The 22,753-nt window shown below is 40.7% G+C and overlaps 1 protein-coding gene across 2 annotated transcripts; it reads left to right on the top strand.

Moving 5' to 3' along the window:
- Positions 1-1,522: 1,522 nt before the first annotated feature.
- Positions 1,523-21,253, top strand: eea1 (early endosome antigen 1). 2 transcript variants are annotated; one of them, XM_015404210.1, is made up of 30 exons: positions 1,523-1,671; positions 5,379-5,456; positions 5,551-5,663; positions 7,601-7,655; positions 7,746-7,811; positions 7,918-7,948; positions 8,035-8,139; positions 8,345-8,466; positions 8,550-8,705; positions 10,501-10,515; positions 10,752-10,868; positions 13,252-13,590; positions 15,008-15,157; positions 15,334-15,453; positions 15,699-15,902; positions 16,036-16,236; positions 16,313-16,426; positions 16,537-16,692; positions 16,783-16,922; positions 17,003-17,333; positions 17,423-17,524; positions 17,609-17,803; positions 17,885-18,067; positions 18,447-18,632; positions 18,701-18,832; positions 18,945-19,130; positions 19,206-19,444; positions 20,042-20,162; positions 20,232-20,330; positions 20,419-21,253. In XM_015404210.1, the coding sequence occupies exons 1-30, from the start codon at positions 1,648-1,650 to the stop codon at positions 20,539-20,541; spliced, it is 4,203 nt and encodes a 1,400-aa protein (XP_015259696.1). In that variant the 5' UTR covers positions 1,523-1,647; the 3' UTR covers positions 20,542-21,253. The 2 variants fall into 2 exon arrangements, with proteins under 2 accessions (XP_015259696.1, XP_015259702.1); XM_015404216.1 differs by lacking the exon at positions 10,501-10,515.
- The last annotated feature ends 1,500 nt before the right edge of the window (positions 21,254-22,753 follow it).

The raw sequence follows: 22,753 nt of genomic DNA on the forward strand, positions 1-22,753 counted from the left end.
TATGTATAAGGGCTACAGTATAAGGGCTATCTGGGGGTCACAGGAGCACTTGTATTAGTACAAGATGGGATTTGATGTGTATATATCCATTAAAACATATTAACGGAGCGTCAACCATATTTTCCTGATAACATAAGATTTACTAATACTTGGACACTTATTGCACACGTTAAAAGAATCAATAATTGACCTTTTTTTCCCATGACTCCTTGGAACAAAACAACTTGTGCCTCTTTTACTGTCCTTTGTCTGCAGTGATGCAGTGTGATCAGTCATTACTTGAAATCTATATCACTCTTGAACCGCAAAAATAGGGTACACTGGTCTTGTAAGATACAAAAGATCAGAAGCACAAATAGAAAATGTATTTCTACAACTTTCAATTGCCAATATATTCATATAGGGCCCAGATGGACATGAAATGGATTGAATAAATGACCCTATTTGTGAATGTCCACAGGTTCCCATTTATAGGCTCGATACATCACAACCGAAGTGTGTATGTCTTAGAGATAATTGATTTTATTGATCTCACGGTGGAGAAATGTAGTCATTACATCAGCTCAAACTGTCAAAACGAGAAGAAAAAGGCACATGGAGGTATATACAGTATATGACAGCTGAAGATTCTTTTTTATATATATATGTAGCTGAATTATTGCACAGGGCATTTACATGGGTATTTATATAGATGGATATTTATATATATAGCTTTTGCACTGGGTATCAAATATAAAAAAGTTTATTGCATGGGATATTAAATAGTAATTGCACATTATACGTTGCACAAGTTATTGCCGTTGTAGCGTGGCATTGTAGAGTCTGGTTGCAGCAGAGATGAATGACCTGCGGTAGTGCTTCTTTTTACAAACAGGGTGTAAAAGTCTTTCAATAAAGGAGCTGATCAGCTCCTCTACAGTCTGGTGCAGAGGGTGGAAGGTGTTGTCCATGATGGATGTAAGCTTGGACATCACCCTCCCATCAGCTATTACCTCCAGTGAGTCCAGAGCACAGCCTAGAACAGAATGATGATGTGCAATTAGAACACTTTTCCTAACATCTTTTATAGACCCGTAACACCTATATATATTACTCAAACTGTTTTGCTTTTACAAGTTACATTCAATCATACAAAGCTGAAGTTGGAAAAACCAGGAAAAGATGAGTACTAATGTAATGCAACACATTTCTGGTGGGCTTTATTGAGTGCCCCCCCTCCAAAGGCTTAGAAAACCTTGGACTAGCCCTGATGTCATTCTAATTTATACACATAATGGGTTAGAAACTTGCACAGGAATTGTTTTGTTCAGATTTCCTTAAAAAGAGGTTAACCTACTGCCACCAGCTGCTATACTGTATATTTTAGATTAAAAAAAAAACATGTATGACTGTAATGAATCTTGTATGTTGATTATAAAACAGAAAAGATGATTAATGGTGCATAGTCTTTTTATTAAAGCAGAAGATGACAGCTCTGTGTTCACAGCGAGCAGCCACATTGATCCAGACGCTCCACCAGCCCCTCAACGACCCGCCCATCCGCCGCTTCTCCCACAGCCTGGTCAGGTGTTGGCTGTTCCCACACCGTAAACTTTGCATTTTGATACATTAAGCATCGTCTTTGTCGGGACAAACCCACCACAGGACATGTTCAGAAGGATACTACAAATGGTGAGCTTTTGTGGCGTTAATTATTCGGGATCGCTTTTGTTTTGGGCAAACAGTTGCGTTTTCCAGGCCCATCTGTGTCTGGTTTCTTCGTGGGTGCGCGTGTTTCTTCAAATATTGTATCGCTAGAAAGCGGAGATTGTGTACTTGCAGCCCGTGTATTTATCGTCCGGAAACGTCCCGCTCCTTCGTTATGTTTGTGTGTTAATATCAAACGCACCTTGCATTTGGATGACACAGCTAGCTTATAGCGGTTGCTAACATGTTTTAGTTACATTATTATTCCTTTGGGAGGGGAAATTGGATTTTCAAATGGAATGCAGATTATCAAATTTATGTTTCGGACAGTATACATTAGTGAGCTGAAAAAAATAAACAGACACTGCTTATGCTAATCGTTAGTTGTGTGTGGGTCAATTCATCAGATGCTAACGCTATCGTTAGCTACAGGCATTGAAGACATGCTCAGGGTACTATATAAACGGCTGTTTTAGTTAACTGGGCTTCTAGTTGTTTCAGTAATTGTATAGATAAACGGTGTTTATGCATGTCATTGAAGTAACCTGTCGTACTAACGCAATACATTGAGCTAAATAAGCTTTACTCGTTGGACCACATTACCCATAATGCCGTGCAAACCGCAACGTATATTTGGGCCACATGACTCACTCCCATACACAGTTCAGCCAAAACTTCATAACATTATAATACAGTTAAGGGGACACCTGTCATAGAAACATGTGCATAAACAATATTTAAAAATTTCTAGCTGTGAATGCACCATGAGTCCCGATTCTAATGCATTCGTTCAACAGGTCAGACCAGGATTTATAATTTGATTGAATAAACGTTCTGAGTTATGAAGAAAAATTCTAGAATGTCTAAAAAATATTTTTTGATAAAGATTATTCTCACAGACGTCCTACTCTGTCATTGCTTCAAACATACGGTATTATAAAGTAAATAATATAGAAACAATTTACCAAAAAACATTTGTTTTGACTTTTATGTTGCTGACTTATGTGACTTATTTTGCAACTAATAAATATCCAGTGCACTTATACACTTGGTTTGCATTTAAAGTAAACATGCAGATTATCTTATTTTCTGCTCCTAATAGTAGCACAGGGATTCTGTCAATCTGCAAACAGCTTGTTGATAAGGTTTTTGCACAAGTTAAAATGGTCTGCATGGAAAGATGATTCATTATAGAAGGGAGGCAAGAGCAACACTTAATAGAATGGAACCCATTGAAGTTATTGTGGAGGATTAAAAAAATAAAGTAAAATGCATGTGCAAGAGCATGCACAAGCCCATTTCTCCTCGTGCACGCCCTGTTTAAAATGTGCTGTTCTCATAGCTCATATAAGCTTACTGTGTCCACATACAGCGGGGACTATATAGTGGACTTTATAGCAAACTCATTTAACTGACCATGCAGACAAACGATCACTGCTTGGTCCTGTAACTCCTCCTCCACTGCATGGTGGCTGCGCCATCTTTGTTATTAGTTGACGCTGTTGGGTAGCAACAGCTTATATGCAGAACTTTGGTCAGAGAGAGGATTGGAAGGTGAATGAATAAGGATAACGGGCAATTCTGGAAGCATGTTAGATCTCCATTATTCTCCAACAAAGCAAACATGAGGCCTTCACAACACCACTGGATTTATATTGAATTTCAATTCCACCTAAAAGTGACTGTTTTAGACTTTTATATAGCAGTATCACAGTAAAGGGCCACTGTGGGAAAACTATCCAATTTTCCATCAAATTCATAATTCTGCTATTTTGTTCGTCTGTCACAGACTATCTCAACTAAAAACTCAGAAGATGTGGTCGTTACGTGACAGTATTAATAAGCAGGCATGTGGACATACAGTAACATTTAAGTGTCTTGTTGTTCTTTGAGAAATGGTGTCTTCTCTATCTTTTTAACTTTTCTTACAGTTTTTCAAAGACACTAATCTGTTGTGTCTGTTAATGTTAAGCTCATTTGTTGCTATCCTAAACCCTCCTTAATAAACCTAACTCTTCAATAAGGAAATATTATGAGTTTTATTAGTCTGTCATCTCGCCGCTCTCCAGCTTTACTCACTCCTTTCAGCACTAGTGAATTATATTTCTGCATGTTTTAGAATTTGACGTCATTTTAAGTTGAAATCAACAAATCTCTACAGGATAAATCCAATAAAAAAAGTCATAAAAAATACAAATATTTGATCAGTATTGCTTCAAATATGCCGAAGATGTAGTAGTGTGGGCATATGCTTGTTTGATTTGGATCAAAGGTTGTTCCATGACGCAAACCTTCGGTCTGCTTTCAGACAATTTGTTTATTGCTTCTTTAGCCCGCTCTGCAGCAGCTCTCTCCAGCATGCACACACAGGACAGAATCCCACCAACCCTGACTGAGACTTCATTCATTTATGTCACAACACTTCCTTTTTAATCATTAACCTTTTTCGATTGGGAAAAAATAAATCTGAATGAAGATAAACTAAAAAGACCTTGAGGATAAAAGCTTATTGTGACATCTCCTATTTGGAGTAAATTACACATCATAAAAGGCTAAAATGCCTCCTAATGAGCAGAAGATATTTGAAGAGTTGGTTTAGTTTAACCGCTCTAAGGCAGAGAACATTTGAGGAGGGGACCGGGGCCAGAGGTAATCTAAACAGCTCCAGGGGAGGCTCGCTAAGTGGGAGTGATGCAATGCACTGCAATGCTAGCTCTCTCATAGTGGAATATTGTTTATAAAACCTGGAAGAAAAATATAGCTCGACCAAAAAGATCCACGGCATGCTCAGAAATGACTTGAAAACAAAAATGTAGTTGTTTGTGGAGTTGGAAATGATTATCTTCTAGCTGAGTCTAGAATTTGTGGTTTGACCTAAAAGTGCTGCTGCTGCTTTTTTACATCCTCAGAGCATCTATCTGTCTCAGAGATTTCATCACATGTTCTTTGTTTTAAAGTAATTTACAGGAGGGAAAAAACAAAACAAGCCTCAGTAACTCACTGCTGCAGAATCGTGATAATAAGGGCACTTTTTATCTATTTCAATATAATTCCTGGAACTTTTGACTTGATGACATTTCCAAGTAAGAATCTAGAAAGTCAAGCAAAGCAGTAAGTCTTGGGTGTGAAGATCCTGGATTCTTTACAGTCCAAATAGGGTCAATTAAAATTGTGTAGAACCACAAATATTTCATGACATTTAAAAAAAAAAAAAAAATAGTTTTTTTTGGATGCATTTCTGCATCAAGTTTGCTTTCATTTTTAAAGAGTTGCTTTATTTTATTTTGATTATCAGCTCTTTAAATAAAGACAACTTTTGCAAAAAGATAGATGATTCATTTTATGTTTAAAAAAGCAGCACATTTCAAACTTCTAAGAAGAAAAATGTATGGATTCTATTTGAAAAGTTCTCAGACAATCATGCAGAAATCCAAATAATTACCTACATAAATGGCTTCTGTGGTCTTATTTGGAACTAACTTTCATTTTAAGTAGACTTCTCTGCAATACAAAAAACACTACTAATAATACACACATTATTTTAAGCTACCGGTACTTGCATTCACCTTCTGAATGCCAATAATGCATATGGACAGTTTCTTAAAGTTGTACTCCACTGCGTCAGTCGGTTGATTGAACAAATAGACTTTCTATTTATTCAGACCAGTCAAAGTGTATTTTGTCGTCTGCAGACTCCTGGGAAAGGAGGCTCTCAGAATGCAGAGTCAGAGAAGCCCAGCACCGACCTCAACCACGACCAGACTTCAGAGGTACGCTTTTCCTGACTTAACGATGGAGGCCGGGATGCTCTGATCAGTCCTGATGTGAGGTTTGTAGCTTCTGATGATGTGTTTTTCCGTCCAGGGCTTCATCTGTCCTCAGTGCATGAAGTCTCACAACTCTGCGGACGAGCTCTTCAAGCACTATGAGCTGTTCCATGACACGGGAGACCTGCCTGCTCACGTAGCGCCCACCCGGTGAGACTGCTCTTAATATTTACGCCAAGTGCAAAATGTCCTACCTCTTGATCTTTTCCACTAGCTAGGATGTATTTTTTTATGGGGGGGGGGTTTATTTGATAAACCAACATGCAGTGATAATAAATACTAATATTTCACTTTATTTCATGGCGCCTTTCAAGAAACACAAGTTTATTGTACAAAGAGAGAAATAAAATTAATCTTCTTTCGCTCATCCGGGGTCGGGTCGCGGGGGAGCAGCTTAATTAAGAAGGCCCAGCCGACACCCTCCCCAGCCACTTGGGCAGATCCTCCAGGGGAATCCCAAGGTGCTCCCACGTCTGCCGAGAAACATAGTCCCTCCAGCGTGCCCTGGGTCTCTCCCTGGGTCTCCTCCCGGTGGTTGGAACACCTCACCTGGGAGGCATCCAGGAGGCATCCTAACCAGATGCCCGAGCCACCTCAAATGTCTGGATGAAAACAAGCAACAAAATTAGGCATTGAATATGAATAAAAAAAATAAAAAAAACTGGATGTTATGTAGGATGTGCAATTTGGAAAGAGATTTAGCTTTAAAAGCAGAAAGGGATTGAGAGTGAAGATCAGGAGGAAGTGAACTCCACAGATAGGAGAAGAGTTGAAGATGGATGGAACTGGAGGACAAGAGGGAACGGGAGTGAGTAATGGCAGAAACATAAGAGGAAATGAGATGGAGAATTTCAGCCAATGAAGCAGCTGCAGGGTCGGGGTGATGAGAGACTTCTGGTCATAACCTGAGCTGCTGCATTTTGTGCATTTTGAAAGAGTTGTAGTTCATGGGGGAAACAGATCATACAGGAGGGAAATGCAAAAATCAAGGTGTGAAGAATGAAGTCAGTCGATATTGCTTAAATGAAATTAAGCAGTCTGTGTGAAACTGCAGAGAAAGTGGACTGTCAAGGTAAACACCTAAGCTAAAAATGTAGAATCATCAGTGTTTGTAACAAAGCTTGCAGAATTAGGTAAATATATAATTGGTGGCAATGAGGAGGATTTTAATTTTTTCTTTTTCATTAAGTTTCAAAATGTTGAGGGAGAAGCAGGAGGAGGGCGTATTGGTGATCGATGGTTTAGAATAGATGTAGAGTTGAATGTCATCAGCATAATGATGGAGGTTTATGTTGTGTTTTCTGAAAATGTGAGCAAGTATATATGCTAAATAAAAGACGGCCAAGTACTGACCCTTGGGGTACACCTGATGAGACGGGAGCATTTGGAAGAAAATGAACCAAACTGGATAGACTGGAAGTTGTTTGAAAGATAGATGAACCAAAGAAGAGTGTTTGAAAAGCCAACTAGGATAGGTTGGTTAGGCAACATATGTTGTTTTTTTTTTTTATTTTGAGATGGAAAACATAAAATACCGTAATAAAAATGCTCAAATTAAAAAGTTGGGAAACGCTGGTCTATGAAACTGAACATAAACACAGTAAATGCCACATTCACTGGATGTTCATGTCTCAGGCTCAGTCAAAACAAGCCATGCTACAGCAGCTGTGAGTGAGCTGATGGCTGTCACAACACAAAAAGATGAAAATATTTTGCACGGTCCACTGGAAAAAAGGCTAAACCTTTATTTATGGAAAATATAACAATTGAAAATAGTCTGCTTTTTTAATGGTTTTATTTATGGACACCTAATCAGATAAAGTATTTTGCACTTTGTCAGATGAAATTGAACAAAATTCTAAATTACAACTTTATTTTAATAAAACTACATCACCTTTTGACTGTAACTCTGTTTGCTTTTAACATAATAACATATAATGTTCCTTAAAAATATATGAGAGGAATTTTTTTTTTTGGCCCATAAATCATTTTGTCTTCTGGTTCACTTGGCCGGTGAGTGAAAAAGTTAATTTCGGATCCTGTCTCAGCGACTAAAAGTTCTGATTAAACTCTTTCTTCCTTTTCAGTGAAGACCTAACAATGTTGCGGCAGGAGGTCCAGGACCTCCACGCTTCTCTTAAGGTGCGTTCAAGCTTCCAAACATTGAGAATCGGATTAGATCTGTGGAAAAATATTTGAAACAAGATCTTTTTTTTTTTTGCCTGTAACCAGGAGGAGCGATGGTTCTCTGGAGAACTAAAGAAAGAGTTAGACAAAGTACAAGGACACCTGAAGCAAGTAAATCCTTTGAGATATTAACATTTATTTCAGTAACACACAGGCTCATTGAATATAAAACAGTGTTCACAATAAAGATGCTCTTCTTTTCCTCTCTGCTCCACAGACAGACGGACAGATGGGAGCAGAGGATTCAGGTGGGGAAGCGCTGCATTGAAAGAACACGTTGAGATGGAGCATGAATGGTTTGCTGCTAACATTCTGGGCTCTTTTTCTTCCTCAGCTCTTGAAAGGAAGCTGGTGGAAGCTGAGACAGAAAAGTTCAACATTAAGCAGATGAAAGACCTGTTTGAGCAGAAGGCTGCGCAGCTGGCCACAGAGATAGTAGGTCAGTGTGGGACTGGGAGACGAAGGGGTCGCGGTCTGGGGCTGGTTTAACAAACTGAAGTTCTGTTTTGCTCCACCGCTGCCAACCTCAAAGCTTCCTTTGTGTTTAATTCACACGTTTGATTGTTTTGCTGCTATTTTAAAGGTTTTGCATGAATCGTTTTGGGTAAAATGATTGTTGTTATTTTTAAAACCGACTCTGTCAGATCTGAAGTCCCGTTATGATGAGGAGAGAAGTCTGAGGGAGGCTGCTGATCAGAGGGTTTCCAGTTTGAACGAACAGCTGCAGAAGGAGAAGCAGGAGAATGAGAGACTTCAAACAGAACTGGTAAACACAGCAAAGTTTCTCCTTTTCAGCCCAGTGGCAGGCGTCCCTGCTTTATCTGTCTGTCTTGCTGCTCTGCCCCCTAGCTGCAGCGGCCGGGAGTGGAGGACGTGGAGGTTCTGCAGAAGGAGCTGGTACAGGTGCAGACACTCATGGACCGTATGACCCGTGAGAGGGAGGAGGAGTCCGAGCGCCTTAAAAATCACTACATGGAGCTGCAGGCCAACTACACTACCTCAGAGGTTTGGAGGCTAGAATGCTTTTTTCCTGCTCCTCATTTTGATTGCAACTTTTAATTATTGCCTGGTGAAAATAAGTTATGCAGATTTCCCTGCATTCTGGATGAGAGGAGATTTTCTAGAGTAGCTTTAGGCTTTGAAACCTTTATTTTCTGTAAAATATCACTCCTATTTTTCTGCACTGAAGCGTCTCTGTGTGATGATTAACATTGCAGTGAGGTTAGCAGCTGCATTTTAAGCCCGGTAGGGCAGCTGGAACAGAGAGATCTCTAACCAAAGCGCAAAGCTTGATGATGAACAAAGAAAACCATCCTCTCCTGCTCCTATCAGATGTCTATGTATATATGTATACCCATCATCATCCTAAATGCCTTCAAAAGGGTTCTTTCATACTTATAGCTGGATATTAAATCTGTCTAAGTTTCATTTGTATAGTTAATCAAAATGAGGAGATTTCTTGCCAGTAACTTGTTTTTTAAATGCATCTAACACATTTTCTATAAGCATGAGGTTGAGGTTATGCAAAGTGCATAATGATAGCCTACTCTATATACAGTGGGTATGGGAAGTATTCCGACCCGTTTAAAGCTTTCACTGTTTGTTTCATTGCAGCTACTTGCAAAAATCAATAAAGTAAATTTTATTTCTCATTATTGTACACTCGGCACCCCATCTTGACAGAAAAAAAAAGAAAAAACCAAAATTTTGCAAAATTCCGAAAAACCAAAAAACGAAAAAACAAAAGGGCAAAAAGAATCAAAACACTTGCCTCGGAATGAAGAAAACCAACCCTTTGAAGGAAGAAAACCAAGAAGCCTCCCGAGAAAGAAGCAACAAAGTGCAAAAGAAGCCTCCAACCAAAAATGAACAAAAGGGCCGAAAAACTAAAAAAAATTGAAAATTCAAGGGTCCAATTTTAAATTGAAATTGCAAAAAAGGCCAAAATTGGTGGTTTTTTTTCTCTGTCAAAATGGGGTGCTGAGTTTACATTAATGAGAAATAATCGGTTTTAGCAAATGGCTGCAATGAAACAAAATGAAAAATTTAAAGGGGTCTGAATACTTTCCGTACCCACTGTATACTTATACCAGTTTTAACTGTGTTATTAATGACCTAAGAATACTTTAACACTAAACAAACATGGTAGTGTTTGTCATTCTGTGGGGCTGCTTAGCTGCCAGCAGTCTGATCCTGCTAGAATTTAGAAAAAATAACTAAAATATAAGACTGCCGGTGATTTTTTTTTTTTTTTTTTTCCCAACGTAATCTCAGATCAACAGCTAGAAACTGTTTCAAACTTTGATAGGACAGTGGTCCTGTATGCATTAGCACTAAGTCTAAGCTTTGTCATCAAAGAACCGCCGAGGTTTATCATGGTTCCACTGGTGGCTCAGATAAAGACTGTTAAACAGCCTTTTAATCAAGATGTTAAGCATCTGAGAAGAGCTGTGCTAACTATTTACAAGCTTAAAATGTTGTTCCTCAGACCTTAGTTGAAGAAAAAAGGAATGATGTGAAAATGCTAAAAGGTGTTTATTAAAACACTGGCTTAATGCTGAGGCTAAGTTATGTTTTGTATTCATTAATCAACAAGACAAAGTCAACTTTCCAAACCTCCTTCTGTGTCAAATTCTCCATAATCCCCACCAGTTCAGAAGCTGTTTGTTCTCCTAAAAGTCGTGTCTCTAAGCTGCAGATCGAACCTTGTTGTTGTTTCCTGACTTACCTCCTTTCCTCGTGTCTCCTTTCCTTCCCTTCTCCTCTGCCTCTCACTCACCATGTCCGTCCGACACACAAGATTCAAAAACTGGAGGTAAACGCTGTCATTTCAAGCTGCTCACTTAATTCGTTTTACCTTCAGGAATTTGGTTTCTTGTCAAAGTCTTGTCAAACAGTATTATTTTTATTTTTTTTCACTGCAGACCATTTGTTTTTTTTTATTGCCTTGTATGTTACCGTTTAACCATCTCCTCCCTATAGAGTCCATTAAATACACACTTTAATGGACACACTAAGCAAGACTCTTAACAATCATCCTCTGATTTGCAGATGACCATATCCCAACTAAAAGCCGAGCTGGAGAAGGGTCCACAGGAAGCCGCTGTCTACACACAACAGATCCACGAGCTGCAGGGCAACCTCAATAATTTACAGCAACAATGTCAGGTAATCTTTACTGAAACAACCATTAAAGGTCTTCCTTAAGGAATAGCTGCAGCCAAAAACGTGTCTTCACAGTGAGAAATGTGTGTGTGATTTAATATCCATCTTAACTACAGACATTTACTGACATTTATGATGTTAAGCACTATTAATAAACCAGGAGAGGAGTGTTTGCTGCCTTCTCAGTCAGCTTTTAAATGTAATAACAGCCAGGTTATGTGATCAGTGCAATGGGAGGAGAGGAATGCAGTGCAGCGATTAAAATGTCTCTCAGCGAGCTCGGATGTGGCACCCCCAAGGAGGAATAAGTTGAGTTTGTTTACAGATGCCAGAGGATCTCCAGTCTGATGCCCCTTTTTGTTCTGATAATTAGTAGATTGCTTTATTCTTTGTGGACATAGTTGGACAGGTGAGTGTATTGGTCTGTAACTCCAAGATTAGAAGAGGAGACACCAAAGAAAGCTGTTTAGTGTGTTTGTTATACATGTGTCCTGTTACAAATACAAGGTTAGCCGCCTACCTTATCGCCAGCAGCTATTTGTGTTTTTTGTTGTTTTTTTTCTATTATTGACTCCGATATCAAATATTTGTATTTGTAAATATTTGGGATTCTTCTCTTTGTTTCATTCTTCGAAAGAAAAACTAGAATAAGCTGAGCTCTGATATGTCCANCGTCAACCATTGACTTTGCATGTAAACTCGCTGCTTCTGCTGCGCCTGCTGGGTCCGGTTCACACCGATGTCAAGCGGTTGAATAACAGCGAGCACAGAATTAATTTGTTTCACCATGTTTTTCACATCAGCTGTGAGATGGGCACGCATGGAGTCACATATTAACAGCGATGGTGATTAGTGGAAAAAAAACACCTGGTCTCCTTACATTCAGCCACTCTTTCATCATCTCCTCAATGAGGTGGTCTCAAAAGTTGCAGTTACAACACACATATGGCGCACCGCACCAAAGGGCGCACCGCACATTTTGAGGGGAAAAAAGACATTTATATGCACCTTATAGTTGTGAAAATACAGTACATGTGTCCTGTTACAAATCCAAGGTTAGCAGCCTACCTTATCACCAGCAGCTATTTGTGTTTTTTGTTGTTTTTTTTTTTCTTTTATTGACTCCGTTATCAAATATTTGTATTAGTAAATATTTGGGATTCTTCTCTTTGTTTCATTCTTCGAAAGAAAAACTAGAATAAGCTGAGCTCTGATATGTCCAAAGTATCTGATAATCAAACTGTTTTGACAGCAAAACAAGCTCAAAAGTCTCACTTGACAATAACATGACAATAAAGTTGTTTTTAAAAGATATTAGGATGAAACTGCATAAAAATAGTTTGTGATTTTTATTAAACTAATGAGATCATGAAGCTATTATTGCAATAAACAACCTTTAAGATTAGTTTATAAGACTTAAATTCCTGAAGTATAGTCACAAGAAAAAAGCTTAAAGTCATTAGGTGATGTTATCTTAGGTGGCTAACACTGCTAACATGGCAAAACAAGTGAGAACATCCTGTTTTCTAAATATGAGATAATGAACCTTGTATTTTAAAGATAAAGTTTGACACCTGATTATCTTAATATAATTCAATTCAGTTTTCAATTCAATTCAGTTTACATATAAGTTTTTTCTATATAAGGAAAACCAACTGATTGCATCGACTCATTGATTCGAAGGCAATCCGTCACACCAAACATGCTTGTAGCGACAGTAGTGAGGAAAAACTGGTTTTTAACATTAAGAAACCTCCAGCAGAACAGGGCTCAGTTCCATACAGTTAGTCACGGTCAGAGAAACAGGACTTCACTGAAAAACAGGCCAACATTTATAAACAAAGGTGTTGATGGCAACAGCACAGCTGATATTTCTGTCCAGGATGCTGTCACACCCAAGCAGGAACAGACCAGATGAAGCTACTTTGATGAGGAAAAAGCAGAGACAGCGTAATGTTACAGATTGAACTAACAAATTCTGTGGAATGGGAGAATAAAGATGGAATGAAACAGAATAATGAAAAGTGGTCCCTATGTCCTCCAGCAGTCTAAGCCTATATCAGCATAACTATATAACTATAACATGAGCCACTCCAACTATAAGCTTTATCAAAAAGGACAGTTTTAAGCCTAGCCTTAAAAGTAGACAGGGTGTCTGCCTCACGGACTAAAACTGGTAGTTGGTTCCACAGGAGAGGAGCCTGATAACTAAAAGATCTGCCTCCCATGCTATTTTTAGAAATTCTAGGAACCACTAGTAAACCTGCAGATTGAGAGTGAAGTGCTCTGTTGGGAACATCATAAAAAAACATAAAACAAATCTGAATCAACAAGCTCAGCTCAAGGTCTTGTTATTTTACTGTGCGTTCTGTCTTTCTTCTCCCAGAGCCTCTCTGAAAAGCTTGTGCGTAAGGAGAAGGAGCACCAGGAGCTAGAGGAGCACCTGGGAGCAGAGAAAGCTGCCAAGAAGGGAGTACAGGACAGCCTGAGGGAGAAGGAGTCAGAGGTGCAGGAGCTGCAGGCTAGAGCCTCGGGGGCCGAAACGTCCCTTCACAAGGCCCAGACCGAGCTGGCGGAGAGGGCGGAGGAGGTGTCCAAGCTGAAGGCTGAGCTGGCAGAGCTGGAGGTGAAGCACGCAGAGCTGAAGGTGGAGAGGAAGCAGCTTGAACATCAAAGAGAGGAAAAAGAAAGCCAAGGTGCCCAGCAGCAGACGGAGATCAGTCAGGTGAGATTATCAGCTGCGTTTATTCAGATTAAACCTCCAAAGGAAAAAAAAAGGAAGGTTTCCCTGTGAAATATGGGGAGTATAGCACTAATGGATTAAGATTCTGTTCTGAGCTCCACTGCAAGGATTAACTGGATTAACTTTTCGTACTCATCCATGTTTTGAATTACATTTATGACTCCAGCTTGAACTATTTTTTAAATTTTCCCCTAATCTGTCATGAAATAAACAGAAAAAACAAAACATCATTAATGAACTAGTAAATGACTCCCTGCACTGCCTAGCCGTTTCTCATCTTTCTTTCCTCTCACTGACCTCATCTGCAGTGGCTAAACGACAAAACATCTGTTTTCATTCACATACTGTATTATAATAGTTTAACTGAGTGAAAAGAAAACCTTGATTCAAAATCCCTCCATTTTGCACTGCGTTTATAACTGAGGTCACTTTTAATCCTCTATAGGCTGAATTCGTTCCTTTATTTTTTTATGTCACAGTCAAAAAATTAACAGTAACAGCAAATAGCTCCCAAATATGAGTATTTTAAAACCATAAAATCAGGTTATCTCCACATAGTCAGTATTTTGCTTTCAGTTAGCCGCATGCAGGATGAGCTGAGGGAGGAATTCAGAGCATAAACACAAACTTCAAACATTCGGTTAACATTCTTTATGAAGAAATGTGCCTTAGACAGTTAAAAGCAGAAATGATGGAAAGACCAAATTAACCTCTATAGGCCTTCGTAAAGCTAACTCCATACTGATTAAGAGCTAAAAATGCTCAGCAAACTCTAAGGGAAGTTTCTGAGAGGAAATGCTGGATTTTTTCCCCCCTGTAAAATATAACAAATGTGCCTCTAATAATGCCTGAGTAGATCTTTTGCTCAAACTTAAATTGCTGTAAAACAATGTCAAAAGTCCTGGTTACATCCCTCACATAGAAATAGCAACACTGATATCCTTTGAGTTTTGGTTCTGAATGCTAAACTAATATTGCTAACCCCAAATGCTGAGCTCACAGTAAAAATAGATTTTTTTTTTTTTGCCCCTTTATAGTAAATTACACATGGTCTGTCAAAACTAGGACGTATTAAAATTATGAGGGGAAAATGTAAGATAAATTGAAATGATGATAGAAAAAGTCCAGTTTATTAACCAGAAAATAGTTATAATTATGGAAAAAATTACAGAATTATGATCAAAGGTAGATATTTATGATTGAACGTCATAGTTTTGATTGAAATTAAAATAATGTGGAGAAAAGTTTTGATTATGGTAAAAAAGCCTGATAATTATGTCTGTGGAAGTTGAAACAATGACATCCCATGTGTTGTAAATGAATCTCTAGTGTGAGAAAAGGGCTTCCTTAGGTATTTCTCCCCATTTATAATTGTCTTTTTACTTCTGTGTTGCTGCAGCTGCACACCAAGCTGCTGGAGGCTGAGAGGCAGGTGGGCGAGCTGCAGGGTCGTCTGAAGGAGCAGAGGCAGCTGTCTGGAGAGAAACTAAAGGACAAAGAGCAGCAAGCAGCTGACCTCCAGCTCAAACTATCCCGCACAGAAGAGCAGGTCAGGATCTGCACAAACTTTTTACCAGTTTTATCACATCATTTGAAAGTGATTCCATCTCATTTCCAAAGCCTGGAAACTAGAACCTTTTACTAAATGTAGAACCAGAATAAGATCCAAATTCACTTCATATCAAGGTGGCAATAACCAAAGAATGCGTCTGGGTTTTCCTCCAGCTGAAGGAGAGCTCCAGTAAGAACTCGGAGCTACAGCACCAGTTAGAGAAAGCCAAGCAGCAGCACCAGGAGCTGCAGGCGCTGCAGCAGAACACCAACGGCAAACTGAGGGAGGCGCAGGTACAGCTCACCTCTACATCCCCTCATCTGAAATGATGTCCTGTAGAAGCATTAGCAACCTCTTTCACTTTTTCCAGTTTTTTCTTGGTATAACAAAAAACTGAATATCTAGTAACCCAACTTAAAGTAGTTATAAAGTGGAAGCAAATGGATTGTAGTTTTCCTTTTCTTCAATTTCCATTTAACTCGCCTAATTTAGTTGGATTTAGTTCTGGACACTAAGCTGCTCTTTTGGGTCTCTGTAGAATGACCTGGAGCAGGTGCTGCGTCAGATTGGAGATAAAGACCAGAAGATCCAGAACCTGGAGGCTCTACTTCAGAAAAGTAAAGACATTGTGAGCCAGCTGGAAGCTGAGAGGGAGGACCTGTGTGCCAAGATCCAGGCTGGGGAGGGAGAGACGGCTGTGCTTAACCAGCTCAAAGAGAAGAACCATGCTCTGCATGAACAGGTGGAGCTCTGCAGGCTGCCAAATCTAAGAACATTTTATACCTATCTATACATGTATCTGCATGTTTGCAGTTTAGAAACTCCAGAGAATGACCTTCTTGGATTTTTGTTTCTTTCACCTGGGACTTTCAAAGGTCGCACAGTTGACCGACAAGCTGAAGAACCAATCAGAGAGCAACAAGCAGGCCCAGGATAACCTTCACAAACAGGTCCAAGAGCAGAAGACTCAGCTGCGCTCAGCGCAGGACAGAGCTCACACCCTGGAGACGTCAGTCAGCGAGCTCAGCGCTCAGCTCGCCGACAGCAAGGAGAAAGTTTCCCAGCTGGACGCGCAGGTAAGAACCTCACTTTTCAATCAGAACTTCAAGCAGCGTGCTGTCGGAATAACAACTTTTTATCGTTCTCTTTAAGCTTAAGGCCAAAACAGAGTTGCTTCTGTCTTCAGAGGCCTCCAAAGCTGCACAGAAGGCCGACCTGGAGAACAGCCTGGAGGCTTCCCAGCATGCACTGCAGGACAAACAGCAGGTTCGTTTTCATCTGAAACCATTCCCTTCTGAGTTTTCTGCAATGTTTTACATCTCTCTCTGCTCAGTTTCTGTTCAACTTCCCTCTAAATCCATCGTTATGTGATGCAGGAACTGCAAAAAGCTCAGAAGAAGGTTGAGGAGCAGAACCAGAAGCTCAGAGAGAGACAGGAGCTGTTCGCTCAGCTGGAAACCAATCTGAAAGAATGTAAGGACAAACTGCTGGCCTCAGAGCAGCGGGTGGAGCAGCTGGAGGGGCTCACTAAGGTTTGTGTTTGTAACATGATCACAGTCATCAGAGATTTTGCTGAAGGAGATAAAGCTTTGAAATGTAGCCGCTTTGCTTTGTTTAAACAGAAACTGGAATCACAGGTGGTGGAGGTCCAGACTGCAAAAGATCAGCTGCAGCAGGAGGTGCAGAAGCTGCAGAAGGAGAGTTCAGAGGTTAAACGGAAAGCAAAGGAGCTGCAACGCTCGCTGGAAACGGAGAAAGAAGGGTGAGATAAGCATTTTAACTAATGATTTCTTAGTTCTTTAACAGCTCTTAATAAGGTGAACATGTTTTTTCTTCACTAAGTGCTAAGAATCTGCATGAGGAGGTGCAGAAAAAAGCTGCTGCTCTGACTGGTGTGCAGCAGCAGCTGGAGCGCTGCGAGCAGGAAATGGCTGCTCTGAGGGAGAACTTGGACAAGGTGACCCGGGAGGGAAAGACTCAGCAAGCAGAACTGGACAGGAAGGCTCAGAGTCTGACTGCAGAGCTGCAGAAAACCCAACAGGAGAAAGAAGCGCAAAGGAAAGAGCTCTTAACTACTCAGGAGAACCTTCAAAAGGCTAATAAGGCTCTGAAAGAGTGTCAAAACCAGCTGGAGACTGAGAGGAAGAACCATAAATCAGCAATGGCGGAGAAGGTGGCTTTGAAATTCAGCCTGTATCCAATAAATAACCACTGATGTAAAACAGGAAGAGAATGAAAGAAATATTGTGTTTTAATCTTCAGGAAAAGTCTCACGAAAAGGCAAAAAAGGAGCTTCTAAAAACAAACGAGGCCATCACAAAGAAAATGAATGAATCGACGGAGCAGCTGGGGCGAACGAAAGAGGTAAGGCTCTAAATACCAATCAGCCGATCAATCTTTTCTACTTCAGGTTCAACTCCTTACATGATTTGTTTCTTTAAATGTCAGGCGGAGCAAACGTTGAAAGCACAGCTGGCATCATTAGAGCAGCAGCATTTGAAGACTCAGGGGGCGCTGAAGGAAAAGGAGGCTCAGATGGATGGGCTGCAGGATCAGCTGAAAACTGTCCAGAGCTCCTTAGAGGAGGAGCTGAAGAAACTGAAGGACCAAGCGGCTCAGCTGCAGGAAGCAGGTGTCAAGAAGGTGAGAGGCTGCTTTAAACTAGGATTCAGATTGATCTGAACAGGGGAAAAGGAGAATATGCTTATTGACTCTTATATCCAGGCGGAGGAGGAGAGTAAACTAAAGGCTCAGGTATCAGAGCTCAGCCAGGATCTGTCCTCTGAGAGGAGCCGGGCGAAGGAGTTGCAGAAGGTTGTGGAGCAAAGCCAGGAAAACCTTAAAAAGCTGCAGTCCGACTTCTACGGCAAAGAGTCCGAGGCGTCGGCTCTGCGTCAGGACCTGAAGGTACTGGAGCATGAATCAGAAACTCTTCATCCCTTTAGACCCTTCTAGGTTTTTTTAATTCCACCTCCAATCATCAGGGTATTTAGATTGACTTTAAGCCTTCAAACAGCAGCTGGAATTATTATTATATTACTAGTTGTTTGACTACTGAAGGCAACATGTTAAAGTGGGTTTATTTGGTGCAGATAGAATAAGGGGGGCTGAATCTGACTTTTGTTTGTCTAAAAAAGAAAAATACATATTTTTCCTTTCATGTAAGGTTTTACGTCTTTTTTTTGTTTAACATTAAAGTTCTGAGTTGTAATGTGACTAAATGTGACCTTCCTGCAATGCTGCATTCTTCTGACACGTCAAAGTAAGCGATGCTTTGTGGTTGCAGACCTCACAGGAGAAACTGAGCGAGGCCCAGGAGGAGCTCGCTGCCAACCGAACCCATCAGACGGGTTTAGAGACTCAGATTCAGGAGCTGAAGGAGGCCCGGTCAGCACTGGAGCAGGAACTCCTCCAACGGCATCAGGAGCTCCAGCAGCAACAGCAAAGTCTGAGGGGGCTGCAGAAGCAAGAGGTCGGTTTAAACAACCGTTAACACCTTATATTTAAGTCCTTTTTCACTCAGTGTGAAAACTTGTGCAGGAGCAAGTTAGAGAGGAACTGCTGAAGGAAAGAAGCAAGGTGGAGGAGCTGAGCAAAACCAAGGAGGAGCTGGGAAAAAACAACATTAAACTAAGTTCAGAGCTGAAAACACTGGCAGAGAAAAGTGAGAAGGTGGGTCAGTTCAGCACAACCTCTAATACTGTGACCTAAAGTAACATATTCTCTTTATTTAGCATCCAAACATGTCGGAAAATGAATAAAAGCTCTGCTTGTCGGGTTTTAGGAGCTGGGCGAGTTGCAGGAAGCCAAGCAGCTTCTGATCCAGCAGAAACTGGAGCTGCAGAGTCAGGTGGAGGCAGCGCAGGGAGCACTCAAGGAGGAGCAGAAGGAGCACCAAGCCACCAGGGACAGCAGGAGCAAACGAGAGGAGCAGCTCCTCGCCCAGACGAAACAAGTCCAGGATCAACTCGTAAGCCCCCCCCTCTTTCAAACAAACAGCAGTATTTCTTCCCGCCTATTCAACTTCCATTCTGTCCTTCCACAGGGAGCGGAGAGGAGAGCCAGAGAGGAGCAGGTGAAGCGTGGGGAGGAGGCTGAGGCTAAGCTGAGCATTCAAGTCACTGCCCTGAATGAAAACGTGGCCACGCTGAAGAGGGAGTGGCAGAGCAGCCAGCGCCGAGTCAGCGAACTGGAGAAGCAGACGGATGAGCTGAGAGGGGAGATTGCTGTGCTAGAAGCAACCGTCCAAAACAACCAGGATGAACGGCGGGCTCTGCTGGAGAGGTCAGTAAGCGACGCTTTACGCAGCGCAGGCTGAAAGAATATCCAGACCTTGGAGAGTTTCATGTTGTTCTTTTTTTAAATGAAGTTAATGTCCTGAACATTTGCAGCTGTGAAGGACGACCCTGATGGGCAATAAACATTAAAAGGAAGTACAGGGATTTAATAGAGGAACAAAGATTGGCTTGATTTTATCCTTTGAAATCTTAGGAAAGGTTTTACAGTCTGACTTTGAGAATACAAGGTGGAAATATCTTTATTTTATTGGAAAAATCCTTTTAGTATTTTTTTTTCCTCTGATAGACATAGTGAGCTGATTTATTACAAATTATAAAACAAATCTATAATCAAATCTGAACATTTAACCGGAGAAAAGTCAGTTTCTGACCAAGAACATTTTAAAATGCATCCGCTGCTCCTAATTCAGAAGTTAAATAGCGCTGCAGGGACAGCTGGTCGTACGGCACACAGTGAAAAAGGTGGATGCAAGTCTGGGCCAATCAGAAAGCTTTACTTTATCACCATCATTCAGGAAAAAAAAAACATCTTTCCATGTTGTATAAATACCCAGAACCGATCTGTGCGTCGTTTGTCTCGCAGGTGTGTTGCAGGCGAAGGTGAGATAGAGAAGCTGCAGGCCAAAGTGGTGGAGCTCCGCAGGAAACTGGACGACACCACAGCAGCCATGCAGGAGCTCGGCAGGGAGAACCAGTCGCTGCAGGTAAGGCGGGGCTCACAGGCCGGTTGATGCTGTTTTTTTCTCCAACTATAACGTTGCCGATGTCTGCAGATTAAACAGTCACAAAGTCTGACCAGGAAGTGGGCAGAGGACCACGAAGTTCAGAACTGCATGGCCTGTGGGAAAGGCTTCAGCGTCACAGTCCGAAAGGTGAGCTCTCCTCAACGTTCTGCTTATTCACAGCCAGAAACGTCTCCTCACTCAATGCCCATCTCTCCTTTCCTCTCTGAAACCGCAGCATCACTGTCGACACTGTGGTAACATCTTCTGCGCCGAGTGTTCAGCGAAGAGCGCCCTCACGCCGTCTTCTAAGAAGCCTGTACGGGTCTGCGAAACGTGCTTCGAGGAGCTCCAAGGCTGATTTATTTATTTCTTTTCCGTGTTTTCCTGCCCCTTAACTCCTTCCCTTTGAATCCTGTCTATTCCCTGCCAGCAGAAGACGGCTCGTCTTTATCATTTTTTGATGTGCACTAATGAAAAACAGATTCCCCTCCCGCTGCATAGGCCTCCTGGCCCTAATGTGGAGGGATTGACTGAAGAGATGCTGCTGGGATGCAGTGGCAGAGACCGTCTGTATCTGTTTTTGTGCCTTTTGCTACTCCTTTGGACTGCCAGAGAGCGGAGTCTGTGATGAGGAAGCCTGCTCATCATGTTCATGTTCACGTCTCCATCAGTGTTGGTGCATCAGCAGCAGTTGTGATATAGCTGCTTTGATCTTGGTTCATGTTTTGCTGGTGTCACCAGTGACCGCTCAGTGCAGTTCTGCCATGCAAAGGTAAAAGCAGGCAACGTTTCTAATGGTTTGTGTTTAATCATAGAATCTTGAATTAAAACAAATAACTCTTAAACCGATGCTTATAAATAAAGAGTTTAACCTAAATAAAACGCTAATTTTCTATAATTTATCACTTAACCAACAAACAATATGTGGGTTCTTAAAGTTGCCAATTTGACACCAGAATCTTTGTAAAGATGCACTGATCAGGCTTTTCTGGCCAATAATCTACTCTATTTTTTTCCTTTTAATATCTGAGCTGCTTATATTGATTTTAAGAATTAATTTTTTCCCTCTGGACAAAACCCTAAACAGGAAAGGTATCCTGCAGGTAATTTTTTATCAGTAGATTTTAATCCTACAGAAAACTATGATGCTCCAATATTTATGCATTGAAAACCAAATATCCTCCATTAAACTACATGAGGTCAGTTGATGCTCTGAATGACTTCAATCAAGTGGGAGGTTTTAGTTTTTAGGTAGTAAATACATTTTTCATTAAATCAACCTGCCAAACACACTGATCTCAATTATTATATAGGTACAATTATCATGAAGCTATATCTGAAGTATTATATCCTTTTGAGTTCACTAATTGGGGTTCTGATTTTTTTATCATTCCAGTTTAATCTAGAAATGAAACTCTGAGCTATCTCAGTTTTTCTTTTTTATTTTGCACCTGAAAGCTAAAACATTTTAAAAAGGATTCTTGCATTTCTGCAGGCGTTTTCTTTGAGTGAAACAGAGAACTCTGATCTCTGGCCAGCTGATGAATGCATCTGCTTAATTGGTGAATGTTTCTTAGTCTATTGGCTTTAGTATTTATTCATTATGTGTAGAATTTAATAAATAAATACTTAAATGTAGGCTTTAAAATTAAAGAACATGCACTGTGTAGATCATTTTTGTTTTGATTTCTCCTGTGATTGGTCACCAGCTACCATCTGGTCCTGTACAGAATCTGACCCAGTTGCTACAGCCTGCTGTTTTTGTTTGCTAATCTGCAGAAATGTATGTATGATGACCATTTCATGACCAAAGAATGTCTGCAGTACAGTTTGTAGTAGCCGTTAAAGCTTTTGTTGTTATTTTCTTCAGTTTGAGGTGCTTTCTAAACACTGCTGATGCAGTAACTGAAGGTGCCTCCATGTGTTAATTTAATTTCCCCTGCAATTCAACAGCACTGATTGTGTTTTGCGCTCTGCTTTGAAGCAATAACTGCAGTGGCGTGTGCGTCAGTTTGCTGCCTGGGACAGCGAAGTTCAGCAACCGGTGCCGGTTCTCCGTCCATCTGAGAACGCTGCTCAGTTGAACTCTTTGCTCTTTTTATTTATAATTGCTTGTGGGTTCTGATAGGATCTCATGTGTTTTACATTTTGTTGACTGGATCAGGTGGAAACACTGTAAAGAAGATTATGCACCGTTCTCTGCAGTTCGTCTCAGATTCACCAAATTAGCTCCTGAATGCTCATTACAAACGAATGTCCATTTCACCTGCTGGAAAAGGTTTCTTTGTGCTAAATCGGTTTCATGCCTACCTCAGTTTGGCCGAAAAAAGCATTATTTCTAGATTATGGGCATCATAAATGTTTCTCCACTTGCATCTGATACAGGATCTAGGATTGGTGAGAGGTTTTGCACCTTAATCTACGCTGGGCTCCTATTGGCTGAGACTGCAGCCTCAAACAGGACAACCCACTTTATACAGGCTTCAGCATCTCCTGCTCATCATAATTATCTTTGTAAATGTTTGTAATGAGAGAGGTGAATTACTTATATGTGGCCGTAGAGATGTGAA

Source organism: Cyprinodon variegatus, unplaced genomic scaffold (genome assembly GCF_000732505.1).
Source record: "Cyprinodon variegatus isolate N-32 unplaced genomic scaffold, C_variegatus-1.0 Scaffold35, whole genome shotgun sequence".
Classification (NCBI taxonomy): Eukaryota; Metazoa; Chordata; class Actinopteri; order Cyprinodontiformes; family Cyprinodontidae; genus Cyprinodon; species Cyprinodon variegatus.